This window comes from Diuraphis noxia, unplaced genomic scaffold (genome assembly GCF_037042655.1).
Source record: "Diuraphis noxia isolate RWA-SAM2 unplaced genomic scaffold, SU_Dnox_SAM2 contig0001, whole genome shotgun sequence".
Lineage (NCBI taxonomy): Eukaryota > Metazoa > Arthropoda > Insecta > Hemiptera > Aphididae > Diuraphis > Diuraphis noxia.
Window position 1 is genome coordinate 53576983 of NW_028301711.1, and position 27868 is coordinate 53604850.

General features: G+C 28.1%; 2 protein-coding genes across 2 annotated transcripts; one reads left to right on the forward strand and one right to left on the reverse strand.

The window, feature by feature from the left end:
• Positions 1 to 1486: 1486 nt before the first annotated feature.
• Positions 1487 to 27279, reverse strand: LOC107162197 (uncharacterized). The gene is made up of 6 exons (XM_089217930.1): positions 26830 to 27279; positions 19165 to 19302; positions 12259 to 12373; positions 10761 to 11177; positions 8281 to 8558; positions 1487 to 2368 (listed from the first exon to the last, which is right to left on the reverse strand). The coding sequence occupies exons 1-6, from the start codon at positions 27277 to 27279 to the stop codon at positions 1835 to 1837; spliced, it is 1932 nt and encodes a 643-aa protein (XP_089074056.1). The 3' UTR covers positions 1487 to 1834.
• Positions 22995 to 25551, forward strand: LOC107162199 (MAPK/MAK/MRK overlapping kinase-like). The gene is made up of 3 exons (XM_089227154.1): positions 22995 to 23394; positions 23454 to 24091; positions 25141 to 25551. Exons 1-3 carry the CDS (start codon positions 22995 to 22997, stop codon positions 25549 to 25551), a joined length of 1449 nt encoding a protein of 482 aa, XP_089083280.1.
• Positions 27280 to 27868: the final 589 nt, after the last annotated feature.

Consider the following 27868-nt stretch of genomic DNA (forward strand, 5'->3'; position numbering starts at 1 on the left):
CTCGACCAATTAGCAATATTGCGCCCGTCTTATAACCTTTTTTACCTGCATAAAACGCAACACGATTGCGCTCTAATATATATATATATGTGTTTGTCCCGTATATGTATATGTTATATAACAATTTTCTAGTACACTATTTAAAAATACAGTCGGACTTGGTTTTCCTTGGACTTGATTTCCCCATATGTACAACCGAGTAATCGAGATAATGTTTTATTGTTAATTTATCTTATTATCCATGAAATATCTCTGCTAGAATATTTGAAAGTAATGGGACCAAAATTTTGTGCCACAAAATTGTAATTTATACATTTGTATTATTTTTATTCTTATTATTATTATAATTAATAAATTAAAAAAAATATTTAATTGGACATTTTTAATTAAAAAGAAATATCTATGCTAGAGTTACTATTAGAGTATTATTATTAAAAAAAAAAAAAATTGTAACTCAAAATTTTTAACCAAGCCAACAATTTAATTTTGTTGTCAGTCCTAAGCCTGTAAAATTGGGAAGGAAAATTATTAAGAGCGCAATCGTGTTGCGTTTTATGCTGGTAAAAAAGGTTATAGACGAGCGCAATATTGCTAATTGGTCGAGCGCAATCGTATTGCGTTTTTTGAATGGAAAAAGGTAAGCCGGGCGCAATCGTGTTACACCCGCAGACAACAATGTCTTTCATAGTTTCATGAGATATTAATCTTACATTGTTACATGAGCATTGAGTGTAAGTATTATAAAAGTTTTAATCTTTCAGTTTATAAAAAAAATATAAGGTTTTGAATATCAATCATGTATAAAAATTTTGTTAAAATTTATTTCGACCCCCCCCCCTCCCAAAAAAAAAAAATCAAATCCTGGCTACGTGTCTGCTCATCACTTCGTCTATAGGATCTATAAAACTAAATAAAAATCAAAAGTTTCATATGCCTATAAGGCTCAAAAGTCAAAATGTTTAAAATCGTATGGTGTATAGAAAAATACTAATACAATTTCCACTGACAATTTCATGCATCTACAGTCATCAGAGTTACTAGTTACACTAAAAACCTAAATTTGTCAAAAACCATCTACCACATTGACGCACACGGAATTGGATCTGCCGACATTTTACAATAACTGTAATGGTATAGAATCATTGACAATAATGAGCATTAAATCCGAAAAAAAATATTATTGATAAACAATAGTAATAATTAAGGTTCGGAAGTTATATAGGAGTTGCATATTGTTCTGTATGCTGTCGAATTATAGCAGACCAAGCTATAAATCCGAGCTATACAATGTTGAGTTTAAAAATTGAAAATTAAAAATGCAAATTTTGCATATTTCAATAATTTTAGAGAAAAAGTGCATATTTCGTCGATGTTCATTGATTTCGCATATTTAATATTTTCTACGAAAATTAAATTTTTTTTCATTCTTAACCAATTTATTTTAAATAATGTTACATAACACAACGCTAGTAAAGTGAAAAACAACTTAACAGGTATTATTCAACATATATTTATTTCGTATTTCACAAATAATGAAAATATATTTATTTAACTATTCTTTCAGTTCAATAAAATCTCCAACGCCAACCGGTAACGCGCCATATTTTTAATTTTTTTTTTATATATCACTTATATAAGAGTTTTAAATAATACAATTTTTTTAAACATATGTCTTTGTAATTTTTTTCGTGCGTATTAATAAATAAGCAACACGCTTTAAATAGGTAAGTAAATAAAATTTTTCTTGCATATTTCACATTTTATATTTTATAATATTTTCATGGATATTTTGCCTGTTTTTGCTGCTATAACCCTATCTATGGTAATAATATTATTATATGGGCGGCGGCTGTAGCGCGAACATGGCTCGGTGTGTTCGGTGCTTGCCGCCACGGCCATACCGACATTCGACGGCGAACACGGCCGCGGACAACAAGCATCCTATCATCCATACGACCATCACGACTTTGAACTGTCGGTAGCTAAGCGGCGACGGGTGGTCGCGTTTGCGTGGCCTTAACTCGTACACCTGCTTGAACGCGGCCGGCGACATGCGGACCTCGGTCAACCGGCTCAGCCAATAATCGATCAGCCCACTCTCGAAGATCCGCTGGATGACCAAGTTGGCCGGTTTCACGAACGGCGACCGCTTGGCGAACCCGAAACCGATGTAGAACTGGCCCAAGCACGTCCGGCCCGTCCGTAGGTTGTTCAGCATAGCCACCGGTACTTTATCCAACTCCATGAAGTGTTTCTCGTACAGACACTTTGTCAGAATAGCGTACCGGCCGCGCTTCAGTCGGCTGATCCGATCGTCCACGCCGCGTTCCGGTACGAACTGCTTGCTGAACTCCACGTGAACCGGATTCTGCAAGCGTTTCGTGAAATAATGTAATTTTATTATTATTATTATTATTATTTGTAGAGCTATCGACCAAAAGCAACATTATAATATTATTATCGTAAAGTAATGTCATTTAAAACGGGTCAGTTTAATTATACCGCATACTTTTCATCGTTTTCAGTCAACACATATGATTAAGTGACGATGCTAGTAATGCTGTGATTTAAGAGTCTAAAATTAAATCAAATCTTAAATCTCACGCGCACTTCTTTGCATCTTTCAACAATGTTTGTTTTAGATAGTTCAGTGGTTCAATCGCGACAATCGTTCAATGAGTGTAGCTGTGTTTGATACTTTGATAAAAGTTGTACTTGGGTTATTTTAATTACAATTATACCGAATAGGAATCTAAATTTAAAATGTACAATTTTGCATATTTTAAGCTTTTTTTTTATTATGAAATAAATACTATTATAAATTCTTTTTCGTAGCACCCGCATTTATTATCATCGTCTTTTTGGTGCGTCTCCACTCCATAGGCCGTGCGGCTTTTTACATATTATTTTTTATACGTATTATAAACATGAGTATAAATAAGTATATTATGCTAGTAACCAATAATAAAATAATTGTAAATGGCTTTGATAAGTTTTAAACATTTTATTATTTTAATGAATCGTAGAAATTTATATTATATTTATTAAAATTGAAATGGCTGTTATTCAGTCAATTTTGAATTTAGAACCATAGTTGATTCATAAAAATTACTTTTAAATAATAGGCCTATCCAAATATGGTGTAAAAAATGGACGTTGCAATAAAAAAAAAAAATACATATTTTACTATTAACTGTGCATGCACAATATATCGAAATGATAACAATTTTGAAATTTATCTATAAATGTGTATTTATGTACCACTAACTTGTTTAAAAAAATTCGATTTATTCAAATATAATCCAGCCGAGAAATCCTGTGTTAAATTGACAAACGCATGATATATAAATATTTAATATTTTAATGTAAATAATTTTTGTATAATTTTAATTTTCAAACTCTATTGTTAAAGTAAAATTAATACAACAAAATAAAAAAAAATTGTTAAAATAAATTACTAAAAATGTATATAATAAATTAATAGTGAAAATAGATTTAAAATAAATGGAAATAGAATTTGGGGTAAAACCAAAATAATTTTATATTACGTCCAATAATATGTAATATATTATATAATATAAATGTCAACCATTTTTGTTTAAATTATTTTTAAAAGGCAACGTCTCAAATTAGTTTTATGCAAAATCGTTTGAATGAAAGATACCATGCGGAATCGCTGACTTATATTTGGTAGTTTGTACCTATATATTTAGTGTATGTTAGCCATTCTTTGATGCCGCATCAATGATGCATATAAATTAATCTGTTCATCAAGTCCCTAATCCTAATTTAAAAAATAATTTTATAACACATCGATAGAATTATTACAAAAATTCGGATTTATCATTTATATAATATACGTATATTATATTATATATCAGATTTATAATGGAAACTGGTAAGAACATTATTACCTGCAATGTTATCTCATAGATTTTTTTAATATTCTAATTTCGAAGCGAGTTTAAGTTATGTAAAAATATTATGATTTAAAATTTATGATCACCGACATGAATACGGGTAAATCAATAGTCAAATAAATTAATTTGAAGTTAGATTAGAAGTTAAGATCTCAATAATTGTTTTCTCCTATTTTTTTATACATCATTTGTATCTTAAGGTTAGTTAAGCGTTTATGACTATAGAGTATAAAGTTAAAAATAAATAAATTTTTATGCATAGTTTTTTATTTTTTATTTTTATAGGCAATTAATAGTACTACAATTATATTATGTTATTATTATACTACATATCTAAGTTATCAATTTATATTCGTTTAAAATATCTGTTTTATTTCTAAAAACGTTAGCTGTGGGCCACCAACGCATAGCGATCAAATCGTGTACGATTCTATTCTGATGGGAACCTATTAGAATTTATTATACTATATTAATATTATAATTTATAAGTGTAGTTTTATTTTATTATTTTGTAAAGCCAAGTCCACAAAAGGCAGTACAAATTCATAGGCGTCCCCAGACATTTTTCTAGGGGGGGGGGGGGGGGAAATTAATTTTAAAAATAAATTAACATTATTTTATTCATAGTAAATTATTATGTTTTGTCATTATTACAATTACGAATTAAAACATTACAATTAGGTAGATATTATTATTACAATTAAAACATTAAAAAACATTATTATACCAGAATTTTACCAATTGCTGTGGAAACTGGAAATAACATTATTCCAGTGGTGGCAAGTGCCCCGTCTTGCCCCCCTGGGGACGCCCATGAGCACAATCATAGATTAAATATACTTAGTAGTAAAATACTTAGTATATTTAATCTATGGTAAAATTAACATAAAATATCGATTGTGTTTTAATAAACAAATTATGTAATCAATTATCATGCATATGATGCCGACATGCCGTGATGGAAAAATTAAGTTTTTGTTTACTATTTTACAATTTATTGTATTTGTGGAGCAAGCATAATATTTATATTGGGTATTATGTTTCCGCTTTCCCACGGTAACGAACTGCTGATTAAGATATTTTTATCGGGCGATCGACGTGGATATTTAGAGTATTTTTCTTTTAGAACATTATTTATTATTTTTTACATATAGGATTTCTTTTAATGCACGTCTGAATAACACTACTTTGTCGTAATATCAATATGTTATTAATATGTAATAGGTATTTAAATATTATAATAGCATATTATTTTTATTTTAAGGACATTTAATTTCAAATTTATTTTTTGTACTACCTACATTGCACTAACAAAATTTAAAATTATAAACTATAGGTATATAATATAGGTATAAAAACATTCATTTATACATATAATTGGTATGCACATACTTTGGGTTATAAATCACTTATAATATTATTTGCTTTTATTTCATGTAAGTTGTGTACATATGAGTGTACAAACTACTTATCAATAGAACAGGTGTCAGGTACCATTAGCATGAAGTCATTTTTGGGGAAAACATTGTACTTTTGCATACCTTTTTAGATTCTGAACGAATTGATGAATGTATTGATTTTACAATGATGTGTATTTTTGTTTTTTGTTTTTTTGTGTCTGTGTACAGCATAACTAGTCGAAATAATGCTTCGATTTCAAACTTTGGGGGTGGTTTCCGATGTAAAATTGAAGATCCTTGGTGCACTATAGAGGTCAAAAGTAAACATTTTCCAACAGTTTTAAAAAAAATCGAGAAAAACAAAAAAAAATGACAGAAAAACGGGAATTTTTACGCAAAATCAGTTTTCGACCAAAACAATTTTTTTATATGGTTGTAATTCAAAAACTAATCACTTTAAATACTTGAAATTTTCACCAAATGTGTACGTTAGTGTTATCTATATACAGTTAAATTTTCAAAAAATTTTGACTTTTTTTGAGTTATTTATAGACCACTGAAATTTTCAATTTTTTTGAGAATTTTTCTTTGAAATGTCGGTAAAAAAATTTAAGGTTCCTTATGAGTTGTTCTTATTGTAGCTAAAAAAAATTAAAAATCGTACGTCACAATTTTTTTTATAAGCGTTTATAGTTCAAAATTTTACGAAATCTGTCGAAAACGCGAAAATTTGCAAGTAATTTTGAAGTTGAAAAATCATAAAATATTTTGCGTTTATAACTAAGAAATAAAAATACAACACTAAGTTCTCCATAAGTTTTGCTTCAAGTAGCTATAGAGAAAATTCGAAGCATCATTATAGGAAAAATTTTAAGTGCGTTTGAATTTTAAAGTTTACGAAATAGCGTAACGATAACGATTTATCCTGAAACGATTTTGAATATTTGTTATTATTCAAAAAGTATAAGTCCTAGGTACATGAAAATTTTACCAGTTATTAAGATTGGAATTTTCTTTATATGATTTAATTTTCAAAATATTTTGAGATATTTATAGACCACTGAAATTTTCAATTTTTCTGAATAATTTTTTTTGAAGTGTCGATAAAAAATTTTTGGCCCTATCAAAATACATGGAAATTGAATACAAAGTTCCTCATTAGTTATTCTTATAGTAATTAAAAATTTATAAAAATACATATGCACAAATTTTTTTTATAAGAATTTACAGTTCAAAATTTGATTAAATACATAAAAAATACGGCAATGTTCAAATTATCTTAGATAGAAATTCATAAAAGTTTTTGTTTTTAATTCTAAGATTTGAGAATTTAATAAAAGGCTCATAATATAGTTTTGCAATAGCAGTTGAAAAATAAAATAAATATATAGCCACATTTTTTTTTACATGTATTCAAATTTTAATTTTGACAACATACGTAAAAATCACGAAAATTCGTAAATTATTTTATTCTAGAAATTCATAAAAAATTTTCCTTTTATACCTAAAATTTGAAAATTTAATACAAGATTCCTTACAAATTTGTCAATCTGTATCACAAAAAAAATGTCCACCGGAAATTCAAATTAAATTTTTATTAGCATTTGAATTTCAAATACTGACAAAAATTCATCAAAACCATGAATATGTGCAAATTATTTTGTAGTTCAAAATTCATAATATTGTTTGTATTTATATCTAAGGTTATAAAATTTAACACCAAGTTTTCCATAAGTTTTGCTTCAAATAGCTATAGAGAGAATTTGAAGTGTCATTATAGGAAAAATGTTTTGAGCGTTTGAGTTTTAAATTTTTATGAAATCGCGTAATGATAACGATTTATCCTCAAACCAGGTAAATGTATATCTATGATAATATAAAGTATTTTGAATTATGATAACTACATGATAACTACACTAATTGATTAACCATGCCATATGCAAAATGAGTCTTAATTGAAAAATAAAATATTTGTTTCAAAATAGAATAATATATGACAATATTTAAATATAATATATCCTAGACTGACAAATCATCTCCGTTCAGAATCGTTTTTCGTATACAATGATACCTATCATTGCATTCAAATTTAATCCCATCCATTACAGTAACCTACAGTACAGCAAAGCGACATCCACGTCTTACCCGCATTTTTTAAATGGTCAGTGATTCTTTAGTATGAACTATAGGTACTAATATGAGGAATCGTATATTAAAGTTCTAATACTTAGGTAGCTATAAAAAATTAACATTTTATAAATTTTTAACTAAAAATTAACTATGACTCTGTCAAAATTTGAACTTTAAATGCTTATAAAAAATAATATTGTGTTTTACCAAACAATTTTTATAAATGTAAGTAAAAATGTAATAATTTAAATTTTAACAAATTTTCGTATTATTCCAATTATTTTACTCATTATTATTGGGATTGTTTAATTTTGACCTCCCAAAAATTACTGGGTCAAATTTTCTACCAAAAACTCCCATCAAAGTTAATAATCTGTTGAGCATTTTTTTACTAGAAATATCTTTCAATAATTATTAGATTGGACAAAATAAAATTGTAATTATATTCATTTGCAAGCCTCCTTCCATTAAAATATCCAGCGAACTTAAGCCAAACTTGATAGGTAGTTCGTAGATACACCGCGCTATATATAACATATAACTATATATATATATATATATATGATACAGAATCGTGCTAATATAGAGAAAAACAAAGGTGACAAGTCCCTAGTTCTCTTTCCCCATTAATCCTTGTGATTAATTAAAAAAATATGAATTAAGACCGAGTTTTGAAAAAATAAATCAAAAGATCACAATTGACGTATGATCATTATTTACTATATATATATATATAATATGTACCTTTAATAATGCATTAAAAACGTTTAAAATTAATTTATATAATTATATCCTTGCACAAAATCAAATAAACAATATTACAGTCTTACCTCCATTTTTAGTATGTATTCATAAGGTGGTGGATACGTAAGGCCCCAGTGGTAATTGGCCTTCACCATGTCTTCAACCTCCAAAACAATGTCTGAGTACTCAGACGCTGTAATGAATGAATAAAGAATGCTGGAAAACGAAGTAGACATGATGAATATAAACATGCACCACCAACTGATCAAATGTCTAATAGGTCCCATTCTATAAGTACGTGGATTGTTAGTCAACAACATCATTCCGATAATCCAAAAAATGGTCGCTGATAACGAAGTAAATGCTATAAAACAGTTTTATACATTTTATAAATAAAACGTACATTTGAAACATAAAAATAATAATATCTTATAATAGTAGGTATATACATTTTTCTTTCGTAAGATCCGTTTGTAAATAAATCTATTTACATACAAGAAAAATATTATTTGATGGGTATTTAAACATTTAATCTCAAACTGAAGATCCATATTCATTCGTATAGGTAAAAGTAAGTCCGTCTTCCGACAAGATTGTGATAACATATTATAAATATATAACTACTTAAAAAAATCGGGGGGGGGGGGGGGGGGGGGGGGTTGAACCCCTAAATCCCTCCACCCCCTGTATACGGGCCTGGGTAAGTACCTTAAAAGTACGTAACAATGGTATTTGTTGTCTCCGTCTTACCAGTACGTAATATAGCAAATGTACGCTCAGCAAAACACTAATTGTATTAGGTAGCTTCTTTAGTTTAAAAATTACAGTAAATCGACCTTTTATGAAAGTGTATGTTAAGTACATTATCTGTGTTTGTACGTTGGTTTTTTACGATAATTCAATTTTTAAGTGAGTTATGAGGATATAATATACAGTACATTAAAAATGCTCATAACTCACTTAAAAATTGAATTATCGTAAAAAACCAACATACAAACACAGATAATGTTCTTATCATCAAGTTTCATAATAGGTTTATTCACTGTAATTTTTAAACTAAAGGAGCTACAAGTGTTCTGCTGAGCGTAAATTTGCTATACTACGCACTGGTAAGACGGAGACAACAAATACCACTGCAATCACGTACTCTTAAGTATATATTCATATGTTACCGTTTACGCATCTAATCATGAAATGTATAAAAAATGTATATATTTGTATGAAATAAAAATGTATATTATTATCATGATAAACTGCAGCTTTTAAACTGCAAAACCAAGACAACGAATCAAAAGTTGTCTTTAATTTCCATCATTATACGTCATACATTTTAATTTATATTTAGATTATACGCCGGAAGAGGCCTTTCATGAAAAAAATTCAAATATATGACCGTATAATGATGGAAATATACAGCTGAAAACATCACATGCATATTTCTATCAAATTCAGGGACAACTACATATAACCAATAGGAAGTTTTGTTATTTTTGTATATGGACACCTAAAGGTAAAAATTATTATAAATGAAGCTTAAATTTATAAGTTAAAAGAAAATGTATGCAATTAGCCATTTTTTATATAAAATTATAATAATTATACTTATACCAATTAATAGGACTTATAGTAGAGAAAATTGAAAGGGATGATAAGTTCTGGATGGATATAGAACCAAAGTTGAAGAAGTTTTACATGGAATGTTTACTTCCGGAAATAATTGATTCGCGACTTGACCGAGGTCTTCCACTTAGAACAGGCTTATAATATTATAATTAGATACCTATTATAATAATGTATAATACGTACAATAAATTGAATAAAATAAAAAAGTTTTTGCAGTGATGAGTATTTTTTTGAATCTCAAATAAATACAATTTAGATAGTATACAGGTAGGTAATAGGTAATTACATAAAAATATAAACGAAAAAAATTAAGTCTAAAAGGCGAATAAAATAATCATAAAAACTACTTTATTATTTGAAAATTACGTCAGGCAGCAAATTATATACTATCTAGTATCTATAATAATTGATGTACATGTACTATGTATATTTATCATATTTTTATACAGGTATAACTGTATAAGGTATACAGGTATTATAGTTTAATTACGGGACGCCGACATAATCGAAGATAAGAAATATCATAATGTTGCGGGCTGTAGTAGTCATGTGGGCAGGCGGGGGCACTAACACCAATGATCGTTTACTACAAACACAAATACACGCCATGCACGCATGCACTATGGAATGGCCTTAAAATTGCCTATACTAAGCTCCTTAAAAACGGTCGGTATCGAATCCCCTTAAGTTAAAATTTATAAGTACTTAGAGTATTGATAAAATATTTCCGACTTTTCGCGTTTTCTAATATAAATATTATGTGATTTTAGTTAAAAAGTTTATTTTCAATACCTACAAATCATGTTTTTATATGGGTAAAATACAAATTGCAAATTTTAACTTCATATGTCGTTCATACAGAAATATTTTTATACCTACCAATAACCTCTATAGGTAGATGACATAAGGATGGTTAAATCTTATATTTGATTTAAGTACCAACCGTTAATATTTTCATAGCCAATCTTTTTTTGAATTCCTGCCAAAATCCATACAGTAATCGTGGTCAACGTCGCAGAAAATAAAACTAATAGCCACAAAATTAACGGAAACGGTTTGAACAGTAAGTCCCATTTTTCTCGCAACGGCCGGGGCTTGGGGACCAAAAACTTTAAACACGTTAATGTCCAAAATTTAGACATGTCAACAAACTTGAATTTTATGTGATCAATCCAAAGAGAGCAAAAGGACACATCAACCCTTTTAGTATCCAGCCATTTGAGCGCACCACCGGTTATTGTATTGTTCGACCACACTGTTCCCCATTTGTCTTTGTCGTCAGACGTGTAAGTATCCCATGTGATGTTCAATCTTGTAGCGATTTCTTTAAATATACTACATTCAACGCCATACGATAAGCCTGTATTAAAATATTAATTTAAGGATTTTACTAGAGTCTATAAAATATTCTGCGCTTAATGAATGGATTTATAGAATCGCGTACCATGGTTTGTATATATAACTTTTGTCAAACATTATACTATGACGATAATATAATATTTAGCATAAGTTTCTTATATACATTTTCCCAAATTATTTATGCTAAAAAGACAATATGTTTATCAAAAATATTCTTAATTTTATCTTAGTGCTATACTTTTCATAATATTTTTGTGGTAAAACATTTTTTCAAGAACTACCATTTCCCATGATCTTATCAGTACCTACTTCACTTAACTTTTTTAAATTAATTCTATCAATAAGAATTATACGCAAAATAAATGTGTGTCAAAAGTTATTACAAATTAAGTGTAAGTGTGGCCTACAGGCTACTAAATATATTATATTCAGGTATATAGGTATATATAAAATTGTATGTATACCTAATTAAAAATTAAAAATTAATATTTTGTCTTTTCTCATTGTGAATAAGTATTTATTTTTTCTAATTTGATATATTAAAATGTGTCAGCATATCACATGCTATTACAAGCATAAAACAATCATTACATTTTACAAAATACAATGTGTGTTAGTTGAGTCGAGTCGTAAATTCGCAATTAATTAGGTATTTATTTTTAAATAATTTAATAAGAAAATGAAAGAAGATAAGGTATATTAATAGATGATAACTTTACGTTATTGTGCGTGAATTTTAATGAGAAATGTCTAGTAGAGAAATCAGAAAGTTGCTATTAGCTGTAACTCAGCTGCATTTAAAACTGATAAGAGAAGGAAGATATTGAAATAATGGAAATAAATAGTGAGATTAGGTGTGATATAAAACTCGAGAGAATGTCGTGATTTTTTGTTCCATCTGTAAGTGTGAATAAGTGTAGTGTATTAGTATAAATATATAAGTATAGTATAAGTATTCTACAATTATAGTGGTATTTTTACTTAAAATTGGGATTAAGAAAAATTTAAATTAAGTTAAATAATTTAATTTTTGTGGCAGAAATACCTAGCTTAAATTCTGCAGAAACATGTTTATTACTCACTTAATTTTCCCGTTCCATTGTCTTTTATCAAACTACTAAAAAATGAATTGTTGTAAGCCAATAATTTGATTCGGGTCTTATGAAAGTTTTTTACTTTTTGTTTTCCTTCCAAGTCCTAAAAATAATTGCATATAATTGTAAAACATATTATAATATAATATATAATATAATACTAAGAAAAAGATTGTAGTTGTCAAAATATAAAAATAAACAGATTTAAAAAAAGTATTTTTTGGTATACATTTCAAAATCTGAACACAATTAATGTCTTATAAAAAGGTTAGATTTTTATACAATAAAAATATCACAATATGCAATGAAAATCATAGAAAAATGCTACAGATATGCAAAAAAGTTTAAAAAAGGTAATACCTAATTTAAAAAAAATGTAATTTATTAAATCCATTTTTTAATAATGATTGATTTATTAAACATAAAAATAACTAATAAAAATTTAACAGTTTAATAATAAATCATACAAATAATAATTTAGTGAGTGGCTCTGATTTCTGATAGTAAACTTGTATCTAGTCGAGTCATAGGTTATTCAAAACTAAAAAGGTGGTCAATTAGATTCCAATTACTATACAGAGGTCAGAGTTGTCACTGTAATAATGAATGTGATAAATTTAATTATTTCTATGAAATATCATATTATACGAAAATAAATTCTGAACGGAGACGGACTGTCTGTCAATAGGTATGAGATATTATTGTACTAATTTTGTTTGTATTATTCAGCCTAGCATATTTTGTATTATATTGTATTATAAATATTTTAAATATATAAACATACCTATATATTATAAATTCATTGTACATTGCTACATTAGTAATTTGTTTTACAATTAATATTATGGTAGTTTGATTTAATTTGTTTCCGAAAAAATCACATAACATATTGTAAAGTAAAATGTTCATAATATATCATATTTTTGGTTCCAGTATATGAACTTTACTTATGAGGAACCTTTTATTAAACTATCAAGCCTAATCTATGCAAATTGAACATTTTATATAATTTTAATTAAAAAATAATTTTCCAATTTTCATGATTTTGATGAATTGTATTTATGTAAGCATTTTAGATTGAAAACAATTGAATAAAATTTAAAAATTGTAAAAATAGTAAAAACCAGAATATTTACAACAAAACTAATATTTTATTTTTGTATTTAAAAAAAGCAAGTAAGTGATGGATGTCGCTCTGCTGTACATGCCGTGGTGGGGTGGACCTCTGACTAGGGTAGGTTAAATTTGAATGCAATGATAGGTATCGTCGCATACGAAAAACTATTCTGAACGGAGATGATTTGTCAGTCTAGGATATATTAAATTTAAATATTGTCATATATTCTATTTTGAAACAAATATTTTATTTTTCAATTAGGACGCATTTTGCATAAGGCATGGTTAATCAATTTTTCCAAAAACATTGCATGTAGCTATCATAATTTATGATACCTCATAATTTATATTATCATTTATCATAGATATATACCTGGTTTGAGGATGAATCGTTATCGTTACGCGATTTCATAAACATTTAAAACTCAAACGCTCAAAACATGTTTCCTATAATGAAGTTTCAAATTTGAAGAAAAACTTATGGAAAACTTAGTGTTGAATTTTTTAATCTTAGATATAAGTACAAACAATTTTATGAATTTTGAACAACAAAATAATTAGCAAATATTCATGGTTTTGACGATTTTTTGTCAATATTTAAACTTAAAAGCTAATAAAAAAAAATTGTGCCTATGTATTCTTATAATTTTTTAATCACTATACGAATAACTTATGAGGAACTTTGTATTAAATTTTCAAACAAATTCTTCTCTAATATCCATGAAAACATTTCGTAATCACAATATAATCATCTCGTCTAATATATATGTGCTATAATCTGTGGTACAATTATTGAACAAATTTTCAATTTTTCAATTTCCGATCTAAATATCTGGCGAAATTTTCAAATATCTATGACTTATAATTTTTGAAGTATAACAAATAATATTTAAATTCGTTTGACTCGTTTGAGGATAATCCTTATCATTACGCGATTTCATAAAAATTTAAAACATTTTTTTTTGAATTTTTAAGATTCAATAATATCGATGACTATAACTCTATTCCAAATAAGAACAGGCTTCGGCGGCGACCAGTTTTCGACGTGCGGCGGTCAGGCTCCACCTATTTTATTCCCCACTAAATCAACCGTTAGTCTAACGGTGGTGACGGCGACAGCGGCCGATGTTCGGTGGAGGCGACCAATGTTTGATGCCGCCGGTATGTGTGTGTAACGTGTACGTGTCTGCATCATAACGCGACGACGCTTACGTGCTTATTACCGCTTACTTACGCGCCTGTCCGTTTAAACCGATTTGTGTTGAAGTGATATTGTTATTTGTATTTTGCGTATTATAAAATGGAAGATAATACCGAAAGAATTACAGGTGATATCCCTGCAGTCGACCCAAATTCTGTTATCGTCATGGACAATGCGCCGTACCATTCCGTAGAAAATGAAAAATTTCCAAATAACAGTTGGAAAAAGGCAAATATATTAGAGTGGCTCAATTCTAAAAATGTTGTCCATGAGCGGCCATTGTCTACGTTGTTGAAGCCCGAACTTCTAGCGGAATGCCGAAAATTACGACCCCAGCACAAATCCTATGCAATCGACAACTTGGCCAAGGACAACGGACACACCGTACTCCGATTGCCACCGTACCATTGTGAATTCAATCCCATTGAATTGGCATGGGCGATGGTAAAAGGATACGTGAAGCAGAACAACACTACATATAAAATCGAAGATGTTCGCCAACTGCTGAACACTGCAATTGAAAGGGTTACACCTCAAAATTGGAAAAATTTTATAAAGCATGTCATCGAAGAAGAGGACAGAACATAACATATTTTAACATACAAAGTACGGGACACTAGTGCCCCCCAGTGATATTTTAATACTACCCACTGGTGGGTGATCGTGCCCCACTGCCACTGACTAATACATTCTCATAACGACCGATAGGTACCAATGTCAATTATTATGTATATAATATATGTATAAAGAACATAAAACTATTTTAAGCTTTCGACTCTTGTATAGTTTATCCCATACTATATAATAAACAATAATAATATCTTATTGAATGTAGAATATGTCACATGCTCACAACTATTTTGTCAGAATTGACAATTGTTTATATTATATACCTATTGATAATATAAATTATACGAATAGATATAGTTGTACTGATGTAGTACGAAAATAGTACACGTAATTTTAACAATGCTATCAATTTCTTCGGAAGTCGTCGATCGTCACCGTAAATTGAAGGTTGGGTGGAAATAAGGTGCTATATTACAACATTTCTAATTTTCTACATATTTTGAATTTTCATCCTGTACTCCTGATGAAAGACAGGCGAGGCGACCATACACTCTATAGGTAAATTTTATACTACTTTCATACAATTGTTTAGAAGTATTCATATTTCATAGCATTGTTCTGTGATTGAAATATCAAATACTTATACTCGTCCAGGACCGGATTGGATAGTCTCGGCCCTTCGAGAAATATTTTTCAATCGGTCCGTAATTTGCTATAAAAGCCCATATTGGACGAATTTTAGTATTAATAAATAGTAATGATCTTATCCTGTTTGTTGACTGTATACCTAGTGTATACTATTATAATATAGCTGTCATTAAAATGCTAAGTTTCTGGAATCTAAAGAGAAAAGAAGGAAACTACCTGACCCAGAGCTATACCAGAATTAAGAATTTATACAAACATTTTTTTCCATAGATTCAAACATATAATTTTAAATTTTAATACGTATTTTTTTAAATACAGATACTGATAGAAATATATTATATACTCTGTTCTACTTATTTTATCAAAGTTTTATTATTGAAAAATCGGTTATTTGGATATAATAATAATATCTCAAATTCTCAATAAATAAACCTATATACAACTTGTAGATGTATTTTTCAGAAGAGTACAGTTAATAAACCTATATCAAAATTTTTGAGATAGGAGAGTCGATTTTCTTTCTATGTTCCTCTGGTTGACAATTTTATTGAAGTGCCACCCAGTGAAAATTACTTAAAATATGCTCTGGGACAGAATATGGAAAGCGGACGAAATCATGGACGATATGATAGATGCTATGGAACCATCATGTATACTAACAATAACAGGAGAAACAACCTCGTCAGAAGTTTCGGAGTAACCATTTTTTAAATGTTTTTATCATGTTTTTTTAATCATTTTTAAAAATTTTTTATCATGTTTTTAAACCATTTTTTAATTTTTTTTATCATGCTTTATTTTTATCAATTTACTATTGTTTTTTATTATAATAAATTGTAAATAATCAAATTATAGGATTTTTTTTACGCACTTATTACATCGGGCAATAAAAATAATATACGGAATAAAAATTTAACAAGAAAAATTTATGTGGTGTGATACCTATAGCGTAAGTATGTGATTATGTGGCGTGCGAGTGACGGTACGGAAAATAAAACACAACGTACCACTCCGCACCCCATCTATTTCAGAGTATACAATGCATTTTAAGTTATTAGTTCAGGTCACTGGTCTATGATAGACTAATTATTAGTAATTACGTCGCTCCCGTCGTCGCGCCACAGCGGCAGTGTTCGAAGTCCGTACTTGTAGCCCATGCGTAGAAGTCGGCCGCCGAAGCCTGTTCTTATTTGGAATAGAGTATATTTGCGTTGATGAAACGAAAATGGTTGTACCAGGGTCGCATGACTCGCACGCGCTGGCTATTTCCAAATAACATTTTCGTAGTCGTTGGCACACATTTTCACGAACATTCACGATCACAGCATACGTTCCTGTTACATATATTTCAATGTTTCGCGTTATAAACGTGAAAACAACGTTTAAAACACGTATCTTCATTGTTCAATGTTGTTTCAATATTGCCGTTTTCGCTATCGACTTTTAATACTTTTGAACTGATCCAACATTTGAATATTATGCTTATTATAAGTTAATATTTTATATACGTATTCACTATAGATTTCTTTATAATTAAAAATATCTATTTCGACTACCATTATATTTTAATTGTTGCAAGGAAAATGTATACAAAATATTTATTACGATGTTCAAGTATTTTAACTACCAAAAGATCATTTTTTCAATATAAATCGAAAAAAAGTTGAAATTGTATCATAGGTATTTAGACAATTTTAAGTCCGTGTTTATAGATTTATAAATTCATTTTAGATTCTGAACGAAGTGATGAATGTATTGATTTTACAATGATGTGTTTTTGTTTTGTTAGGTTTTTGTTTTTGTGTCTGTGTACAGCATAACTAGTCGAAATAATGCTTCAATTTCAAACTTTGGGGGTGGTTTCCGATGTAAAAGTGAATATCCTTGGTGCACTATAGAGGTCAAAAGTAAACATTTTCCAACAGTTTTAAAAAAAATCGAGAAAAACAAAAAAAAAATGACAGAAAAACGGGAATTTTTACGCAAAACCGGTTTTCGACCAAATCGATATTTTTATATGGTTGTAATTCAAAATACTGTAAATACTTGAAATTTTCACCAAATGTTTATGTTCGTGTTATCTATATACAGTTTAATTTTCACAAATTGTTGACTTTTTTTGAGTTATTTATAGGCAACTGAAATTTTCAATTTTTTTGAGAATTTTTTTTTGAAGTGCCGGTAAAAAAATGTTGGACGACCAAAATATTTTAATTTAAATTTTTAATTATCTATAATATATCCTAGACAGATAAACCGTCTTCGCTCAGAATCGTTTTTTATGTACAATGATATAATATCATTGGATTCAAATTTAATTCCATCCATACTGTAACATCCACGACTTACCCGCCTTTTTTAATTTTTATTGTACAATTTTTTAGTTTTTCAAGTTATTTTTGCTTATTTTTAAGGGAATTTTTAGGGCATTAAAATCCCAGCCCTTACCCCTAGTCATAACCTTTTGGGATAGTAAAAACTAAAAATGCTTTAGTTTTCTACTTCAGCATCTTTTCTGTTAGTAAGTAAATCTATAGTTGGTCATTATTGAGAGGGTCAAAAGCAAAAAATGTTTAATATAGTTTTCAAATGCTTTAGGAAAAACATTAGTTTTTATGCAAAATAAGTTATCAACAAAATCTTGACGTTGCTCAAAACTTTTAACTGTATAAATACTTTAAGTTTTAAACAAATAGTCATTTAGTATTTGATAAAATTTTCAATTTTTAAGTTTTTTCAATAATTGTACAAAAATAAAAAACTCTTCACTTGGTCAAAACCTTGAAAATGTAAAACAAGTTTTCTTATAAAATAATATTAGTGCAATTAAAAAAAAGTTGACCGTAAATTCACAATATTTTTTATGTATTAATTTAGAATTTTGACAGTTTCGTCAAAATCGTAGAAATATTAAACTATTTTTAGCCTTTTAGGTATAGTTAAATATTTATAAAATGTTTAATTTTATAGCTTACTATATTAGGTATTGTAAATAAATTTAATTTAAATAATTATTAAATAACAAGTAAATATTATATAAAATTATTGTTATTATGATGTTCCATATACATATATTTAATTATATAGATATTCTCCGTACTCAATAGTAATTTATTTGCTTATAAAACCTTAAACATTTTCTTCCTATAACTTATGTTATAAACTATATGTTGTATTGTTGTTACTATGTACCTACTTATTATTATATTGGTAAAAATTTAAAGTATGAATTTACGATTGACCAGTTTTATTATTACAGTAATAGTATAATATGATGGATACTGAATATTTACTTCTACTTTGCTTATACTAATAAATATTTATTTAATACTTAATATTTATTTATTTAATATACTTACATGTCTAAACCATTGGTCCTGATTCTTGGAAATAGGTACGAATTTCTCAAAGTAAATGCTCATTTGATACACTGTTTCTTTTTGAGAAAACACATTTATAAGTATAACATCTTTGTAATTGAAGTATGAAGGTGAATACTGTAATAAAATGTACTATAATAACTGTACAAATTTCATAGATATACTACAGAAATAATATAAATAGCAAAATAGCATTATAAGCTCAAAGCCCAACTTTTTTATTACTAATCTAACTATACCTACATAATTGTATAACTTGAATGGTAATAGATTAAAAAAAATATTTATGATAATTGACTAAATATTAATATGTAGATACCACTAACAACGTACAACATTTTAGATTCCGAGCAGAGCCATGGATTTATTGGTTTTATAATGATTAGTTTTTTCCTTGTGTGTATGTGTATAAGTTATAAAAATAATGCTTCGATTTTAAACTTTAGTATCTTTTCCTGTGGGAAATTTGATCTAGATGGTGCGTTCGGGTGTGGTTGGGAGTTTAAAATTCGTAATAGTTTTAAGAAGCGCCAAATAAAAAAAATTAAAATTAAGGAAAAACGGGAAATTTTACGAAAGATCGATTTTGCATATTAGTGTAACTCTAAAAGAAATTACCGTAGACAAACGTAATTTTCATTGTACATTTATATAGGAATTTCAAATTTTCAAATTATTTCAATTTTTTTAAAATTATTTATAGTGTGAGACATGTTTTCAACATTTTTTTCATTAGGTAAAAAAACTTAAAAATATTATTAAAACAAGGCTCCAAATATATTGTTACAATGGTAGCTAAAAAACATATAAAAACAGTAATAATTTTTTTTTTATAAGCATTTAAAGTTTGAATTTTGACAAAATACGTAAAAATCACGACATTTTCCAAATTATTTTGGGTTAGACATTTATAAAAATTTATCATTTTAAATCTAAGATTTGAAAATTCAATACAAGATTTATCAAATAAAAAATGTCTACTGGAAAGTCAAATTATATTTTTATGAGCGTTTGAATTTCAAATTTTTACAACATTGCAGATATTTTTACTCGATTCCTCTTATATCGATAATCTTATATTGTTGTTAAGTACGAATCACTGTAGAAACTTGAAATTTATGCCTTATGTTTATTTTATCAATTCCTATATTTCATACCTGGTAAAATTTTCAAAATATTTCAACAAATTTAATTTATTTATAGACATTTGAAATTTTTCTTTTTTTAATTTTATTTTTTCTATAAATGGCAATAACATTTTTATATGTTAAGTCAATAAAAGCTTGAAAACTGAATATAAGATTTCCCCATACGCTTATGTAATAGCAGTTTGAAAATATTAGAAATAAAATGGCACGTTTTTTTTTTTTAAATAATTGTTTATAAAATTCAAATTTTTCAAATTATTTAGTTGTTAAAACTTAAAAATGTATGAAACATTTAACTTTTATAGCTATAATGATTGAAAATTTAAAACAAGGTTTCACGTAAGTATAGTTAATTCTGTAACAAAAAAATCTAAAAACTTTTCAAACTTGGTATCTTTTATTCTTTTTATAGTTATTTTAAGTTCAAATTTGTACGAAATAATATATTAAATAAGAATAACAATTTAAGTTATATAGTTATAGTTTAAAAATATTATTCGTGAGTACTTGAAATATCTAGAGGCGACTAGAGTAGCGGTTTCCAACCTGTGCACCGCGAGCTCATTAAGGGGCACCACAGCTCATTCAAGAATGAACAAAATTATTAAATTATGTATTAAAAATGTATTGTAGTTGAAAAGACAAAAAATTGTTTTATGTACAAAATATTAGATCTGTATATCTAATATTAAATATAGTGTTTTCTATTACCTATGTGGCTATATGTGTCGAATAATTCAATAATAGATAAAAACTGATAAAAATGTTGCCAAATTTTCCAAAAATAAGCAGCCTCAATTTGAGGCCCTCAAATATATCATTAATTATTAGTTTTTCACTATTAAAGCAGAATATTTTTCTTTTTTACTTTCAACAGTTTCAACTATAAAATTATAATTTGTTAATAATATGTTCAATAAAATTATTTAAATCAGTTATGAATGAAAACTAGTGTTTATATTTAACACATTCCTCGTAATATTCACAGATGATGAAGGGCATCTAACAAAATTTGTACAAACAAAAGGACATCGTTGGTTAAAAAGGTTGGAAACCGCTGATCTAGAGTATTATACATTATACTTTATATTCTAATTGTAATGGTTGATGGCATTAATGACTTATATTAATACTTTATAGTATATTGCAGGGGTGGCCAACTTTAAAAAACTAGGGATTGACCTCTGAGTTTTTTAAGGTTGTCGCGATCGATCAAAAACAAAAAAAAAATGTCAATAAACAAATCAAAATTTAATTATTAATTAAATAGAAGTATTATTATATTATTATTGTACACAAGTATTATTAACACGTTTAATTTTCATAATTTCACACAACACGTAATTTAATACCTACACGATATAACTCTATATATCACTGTATAGACTCATTTTTCAGAATTATTTATTGCCTTTTTCTAAATCTAATTTTTGTATTAGTGGGATAAGTATACAAAGATACACACATTTACGAAAAAAAAAAAAAAATTAAAAAATCCCAAATGGGTGTCGCGATCTCGACTCTAATTCACCTCGCGATCGACCTGTTGGCCACCTCTAGTATATTGCATAGGTATAAACTATGAACGATTGAGTGAATATAGTATACATAATGAATCTGATATTCTGATTTGATTAATTTGGAATTTATTTTATAGGTATTTTATTACATAGTATTTTACTATTTAGCATGTTGAAGGTACAAATATGTAAATACAGTACAATTTCGGTAACCTATATACGTACCAATATTTTTTTTATACATAAAATTACCATCGTTAACGATAAAATGTTGGATAAAACTAAAAAATACGTATAAACCTATTAGATATTTTATTTTTATTCAGTTGACGTTGGAGTGTTGTGAGTGATTATTGTGTACCGCCGTACCGGTTAGATATAGTGTTGTATAACGATAATAATAATTATTAATAAATAATAATAATACATAATGTAATTCATTTTTTTATATGTATCAGTAAAAATGTAAAATTTAATAAGAAAAAATGCGTTTTTATGTGAACCCCCGTTAATCCGCCGTTTTCGTTAATCCGGCATGCAGTAGGTGGTCTGATATGTATCGGATTATACCGAGATTGTACAGTATACGTTCAACTATGTGTGTAAGACAAAGAAAATAAATGTTCAACAGCTAACAGTTTTCTGGGTCATTGTTATAAAAATATATACTCATAACACTGCCATAATACTACCTATTCACCTATTGACATACCTACCTATGACACTATTGACATACCTACCTATGACACTATTGACAACTGGCTATGATAACATTGATAATTATATCTGGTATTAATTGTTCGACTGAATTCTATACTCAATTTGAATTTCATAATCGTTAATACATTTCCAATTCCTTTAGAAAATTAAATATACTCATATAACTATAATGTCACATTATGTGTATTGTTACTGTATATGTAGTTATACAGTTATGCACATTATAATTATAACACATACATTTTAAAAAGAAAATAAACATTTCTGGCCTATACCATTAAGATATACATTAACTAAAATTGATTTCAGTGTTTGTATGGAAACCAAAACGTTGAAATAATATGTTCACAAAGTAGAAATATTGTACATATTTAATACAAACACCGCTATTTACTTTATATTTTTAGTCTTATTAGGCCTAATGTCACCTCATGTAAAATTATGTAGTAGAGAAAATTCTAATAATTTTAATTCGGAATTTGATTTGAAAAAAAAAATCGGTGAAGGCACGTTTTCCGAAGTATGGTTATGTGTGCAGCGAAACAATGGACGAGAATATGCTGCAAAAGTGTTAAAAAAAAATTATGGAAATACAGTAAACGCTGACACATGGAACTCTATATCCGAAGTTAATGTATCAATCTCGTTGGAAAAACATCCCTTCTTAATTATGATAGAAAGCGCGTATCACGAAAAAGAAACTGGTAAAATTATATTAGTGTCAGAATTGATGAAAAAATCATTATATGACGTTATAGAAAACGGAGAATGTCCACTATCAGAATATAGAATTAAAACTTATATGTTTCAAATGTTGGAAGGTATAATTGTTGTAACAAACTAAAATAATAATAATCATTAATTAGAATGTTTTGTAAAGGCTTAAGATATTTGCACGAGAATGGCTTTATCCATAGGGATATCAAGCCAGAAAATATTTTGCTGAGATCGCGGGATAGGTTATTAAAGATTGGTGATTTTGGAACCGCTTGTCGTGTCACTGAAGGTCATCCATACACAGAATACGTGGCAACTAGATGGTACCGCTCACCTGAATGCTTGTTAACACGAGGTTGGTACAATTCTAAGATGGATATTTGGGCTACAGGATGTGTACTTTATGAAATAGCTACCGGTCAACCAATGTTCGATGGTCGAGACGAAAATGACCAGATGGAAAAGGTTGACCGGATATTAGGCTCTCCAGACCAAAGATTAGCTAATAAATTTAAAAAACATAAATCTGATGTGTTCATCACACGATACGAAATTAATAAACGAAATGAAAGAACCACTGGAGTTGGACTGCATTCAGTATACCAACCATACCGCCCGGCATATGAATTAATCAAAGATATGATTGTGTATGATCCATCTAAGAGGTATTCAGCTGATCGATTATTACGAAAGTCATACTTTTATGAAATTAAGAATACTGACTATGAATGCAAAATAATAGAGTTTGAAAAATGTCTAAGAAATAAAGCAATAAATAACTTATCCAAGATAGATCAAAATGTAAGTTACAGTGTTTAATAGTGCATAAAGTGAGTTGATTCCTGAGACATACTTTGATACTTTATGTATTAGTTGATTTCTGGGTCATGATTAAGTATGTATGATTTTATTCCCTACTGTTGTATATCAATAGATATCATGATTGAGCAATGCAGGGACAAGAAAATCTAAGAAAAACCAAGAAAAACAAATTTTTTGAGAGGAGTGATGTCACGGTATTCTGGTAATCTCATACCTATTTTTAAATCAATGTGTAATAAAGTTTTACTGAATAATTAAACTTTTAATAATAATTTTTTACAAAGTACATTTTTTTACTAATAATTTTTTTTAATAACTTTAAAAAACTAAAATGAACAATATTTTTGTTAAACTTTATTTATTATTTTATTTTTGCCAACCCATCACTTGTGGTGTTTCTTATGTTACGCTAATAGGCTGAATATTTGAATAAATATTGAAAAAAATATATGACTCGGGAATCAACTTGTACGTACCTCTTAAGTCTTAATGACCCAGGAATCAACTTAACGGTATCGGTACAGATAAATAGGTACTCAGGAATCAACTCATACGCAGCCTTTAGTAATAAGTAGAACAGTAAAATTATTTACGAAAATATTTTTTTTTAATTAGTAAGTACCTAGTTTATCAAATATTTAATTGTGTTTTAAAGTATTGTAATTGTTAGATACCTGTCAACTTGAATTTTTAGTTTCTAGTACTTACCTATAAAAATTGATTTTAAAATTTTATTTCGTGAATCGTGTTTTTAAATATCTATTAAACGTAAAATTATCACGTAAATGTGTAATTTATATAGGTAATTCAATTCAATTTTTCATAGAAAATCGTTATACGCTTTAGTTATATAGGCTTATAACTCACATTGTACTCACGTTGTAAGTACTAATAAGGATTTTTACATTACATATATTTATAAAACTTCTACTATCTAGTTGTTGTGAGACTGTAAACAGTTCCTTTTTAAAATAAATATAATATTATTGATATTGAATTAATATATTTCTTAAACGTCTACAATTTAGTCGAATGCATCAATAAACAGACAGTCTTCGATAATTAAAAAGCAAGGTCCTGGTGGAGATCGTTTCCAAATTTTGCAGACACATTCAGTAAATGCTGAAACCTTTGATAGATTATCTGCAGAAATAAATCAAAATATTGATCAATCTAAATTGGATAAAAGGAAGTCGAATTTGCATAAAATATTATGTTCAAAGACCAATTTACAAAATTCTATGATCATCCCAGAACCTGAAAATATCCGCATTGAAAATCGAAAACAAAATATACGTAGTATAACATGTTCAAAGGACAATACAAAAGATATTTCACCGTCAAAACAAATGTTGACAACCTCAGTATCGGCGTTAAACAAAAGTTCAGTAATAAGAAATGTTAGAAATAAATGTGTCAACCGCCCACCGTTCAAATGATAAAATTACACGATTTTTTCAAAACAAAATTTCTTGAACTCAATTTTAATAACACTTAAGCGTTAAGCTGTTGTAAGTTTTCTTTTAAAAAGGATAACAACACACGTGAATACTTGATGTTTGTAACATTTTCCAACTAGTAGTTACCGTTAAATGAGAAACTTAATTATTTAATCATTCGTACAATTTACATGGTCACCTATTGGCTATTATAGTTAGTAGATACCACTGGTTTACCAGGCATCTGCTGTAAATAATAAATATCTATTTGAATAATGCTGTAAATGTGTTTACTTATGACTTTAACTATTCCACAGAATCAATTATGTTTAATTAAGACGACAGCAAACATAAATAATTCAATAGATAAACAAATAAGACTTAAATAAAATTATGGTAAGATAGTCTACCTAAGTCAAAACTGCAGTTATTATAAAATAAAATTAGTAATAATTCATAGTTTTTCAAATCCATCGGCATTGACTAAAAAATTTAATATTGAGATAAAACCATTTAACTGTAATGAAATACAATCGCAGGCTAATGACCTAGCAGTTGATGTCTTTATTCTCAAAAAAAATTTTTTGATTACTAGTAATAACGTCAAGTAAAATTATTATCTTGTTCGGAACACGTAATTCATTTTCATTTTTTTTTATACTTTAAGAGTTCTCTTTCTAATGAAAATAACGGAAGTTGTATTTTTTAAAATAATATTGTAATTATTATTTCATAAAGTTGTACCTATTTATAGTAAGAAATTAAGATTCAATTTATGATTTATATGACTTTAATATTCTATCCTGCATGTAGGTATTACAAAATTGGAGCAACAAATAATTATTAGAACGAAATTCGAAAATGTTTTATTGCACAAACATATGCGAAAATGAAATCTAAATTCTAGGTACTATGTAATAGTGTAGTCATGCATATTTAGGAATTAGGATGTTGTCTAACTGACAAGAACCGAACTAAGCAATAAGATGTACAGATTTAAAATGCTCATTAGTCATTAATCAAAATACTTGATTCGTAATCAATAAAATATAAATATAAATGCCTCGGGATGATTTAAGGCCTAGGTGTACATAGATAATCTTACTTTTAATTTTCAATTTGCCGTATTTTAGGTAGTAAAATGAAATATAGCTCTTATTGCCCTTAAAATGCGCAATGTTGTACGTTAGTAAGACGCAGACACATTCGGACATGTGGAGTCTTTTTTATTTTGAGGGATGACTTTGGTGGGGTTGAGGTCACTGATATGGAACTTACTTTGATGAACGGCTTAATGTACTTCTTTTTCTGTATGACGACCACCAACATCCTCTCGGCCATATCACTCCTAAAATATTCGAAATACTTTTCAATCGTCTCTAGCCGACGTCCAATGACCATATAGGCGGTACAGAACACTGGAACGCCACCATACGTGTCCAACGAAATTGTCCTGGTGGGAGCGTCCGCGTTGGACGGATGTCCGCCTGCACTTTCGTTGCCTCGCTGCGGGTAGAGCATGGCCACTATAGCGGCCGCCTCAACAGTGTCGTCGGCTGCTACTTTTAAACACCGCTGCAAAGGTCCAAACGTTTTGTTCACATAACCCATTAACGCGGCCTTGGTCAACTGATGTGGCCAGTCAGGGACGTACGGTGCCAAACGGCCGGAAGCCGGCGACAGAAATCCAATCAACATGGCGAGAATAAACGTCATCAACCGTCGCATTGTTACCTGTCTCATACATCCGGAGAAGTGAGATTTACCGAGAAAAAAATGTTATTTTACTCAAACTTAAAAAATGTGTTTTATAGATAAGATATACATATTAGTCTAATAATGCGTATAGTAATAGTTATCAGTTTATTTGTTTATTCAGTTTATTACATTTGTTACGAACTTGGTAATATTGTAATCATTCATTATATCACTTATGGTTGTATGATATGGTAGTCAGTGAATATCAAGATACCTAGTGTCTATTACCTGGCTTAAGTAAGTGTCATGTAATTAATTATCTACACATTTATATTAATGTAACTGGAAGACATTAGGTTTAGGTAATACTTAAAAGACAGCACAGTAGTAGATCATAAAAATACTAGAACCCCTGACCCCCTTACCCAACATAAAGAAAAAACAAACAATACCTACAAAATGAATTTAGATTTATTATTTTAATCTTTAAAATATTTTAAAGAACTAGATGTAGATCTATTTCTAAAAAATTATAATTTTTATTTTAGTTAAAACAGTATAGTTATTATTGTGATAAAAATAAAATCATTTATCCATATTTTCGTGACGTTGTAAAATG

Bases quoted from the DNA above. Each gene is read 5' to 3' on its own strand.
- LOC107162199 (XM_089227154.1), top strand. From the start codon at position 22,995: ATGTCACCTCATGTAAAATTATGTAGTAGAGAAAATTCTAATAATTTT. The intron at 23,395-23,453 runs GTATAATTGTTG...TGTTTTGTAAAG, and splicing joins TATGTTTCAAATGTTGGAAG to GCTTAAGATATTTGCACGAG. The intron at 24,092-25,140 runs GTAAGTTACAGT...TCTACAATTTAG, and splicing joins TATCCAAGATAGATCAAAAT to TCGAATGCATCAATAAACAG.
- LOC107162197 (XM_089217930.1), bottom strand. From the start codon at position 27,279: ATGCGACGGTTGATGACGTTTATTCTCGCCATGTTGATTGGATTTCTG. The intron at 12,374-19,164 runs GTAAGTATATTA...AATTATTTTTAG, and splicing joins AGGACCAATGGTTTAGACAT to GACTTGGAAGGAAAACAAAA. The intron at 11,178-12,258 runs GTGAGTAATAAA...ATTTTAATACAG, and splicing joins CAATGGAACGGGAAAATTAA to GCTTATCGTATGGCGTTGAA.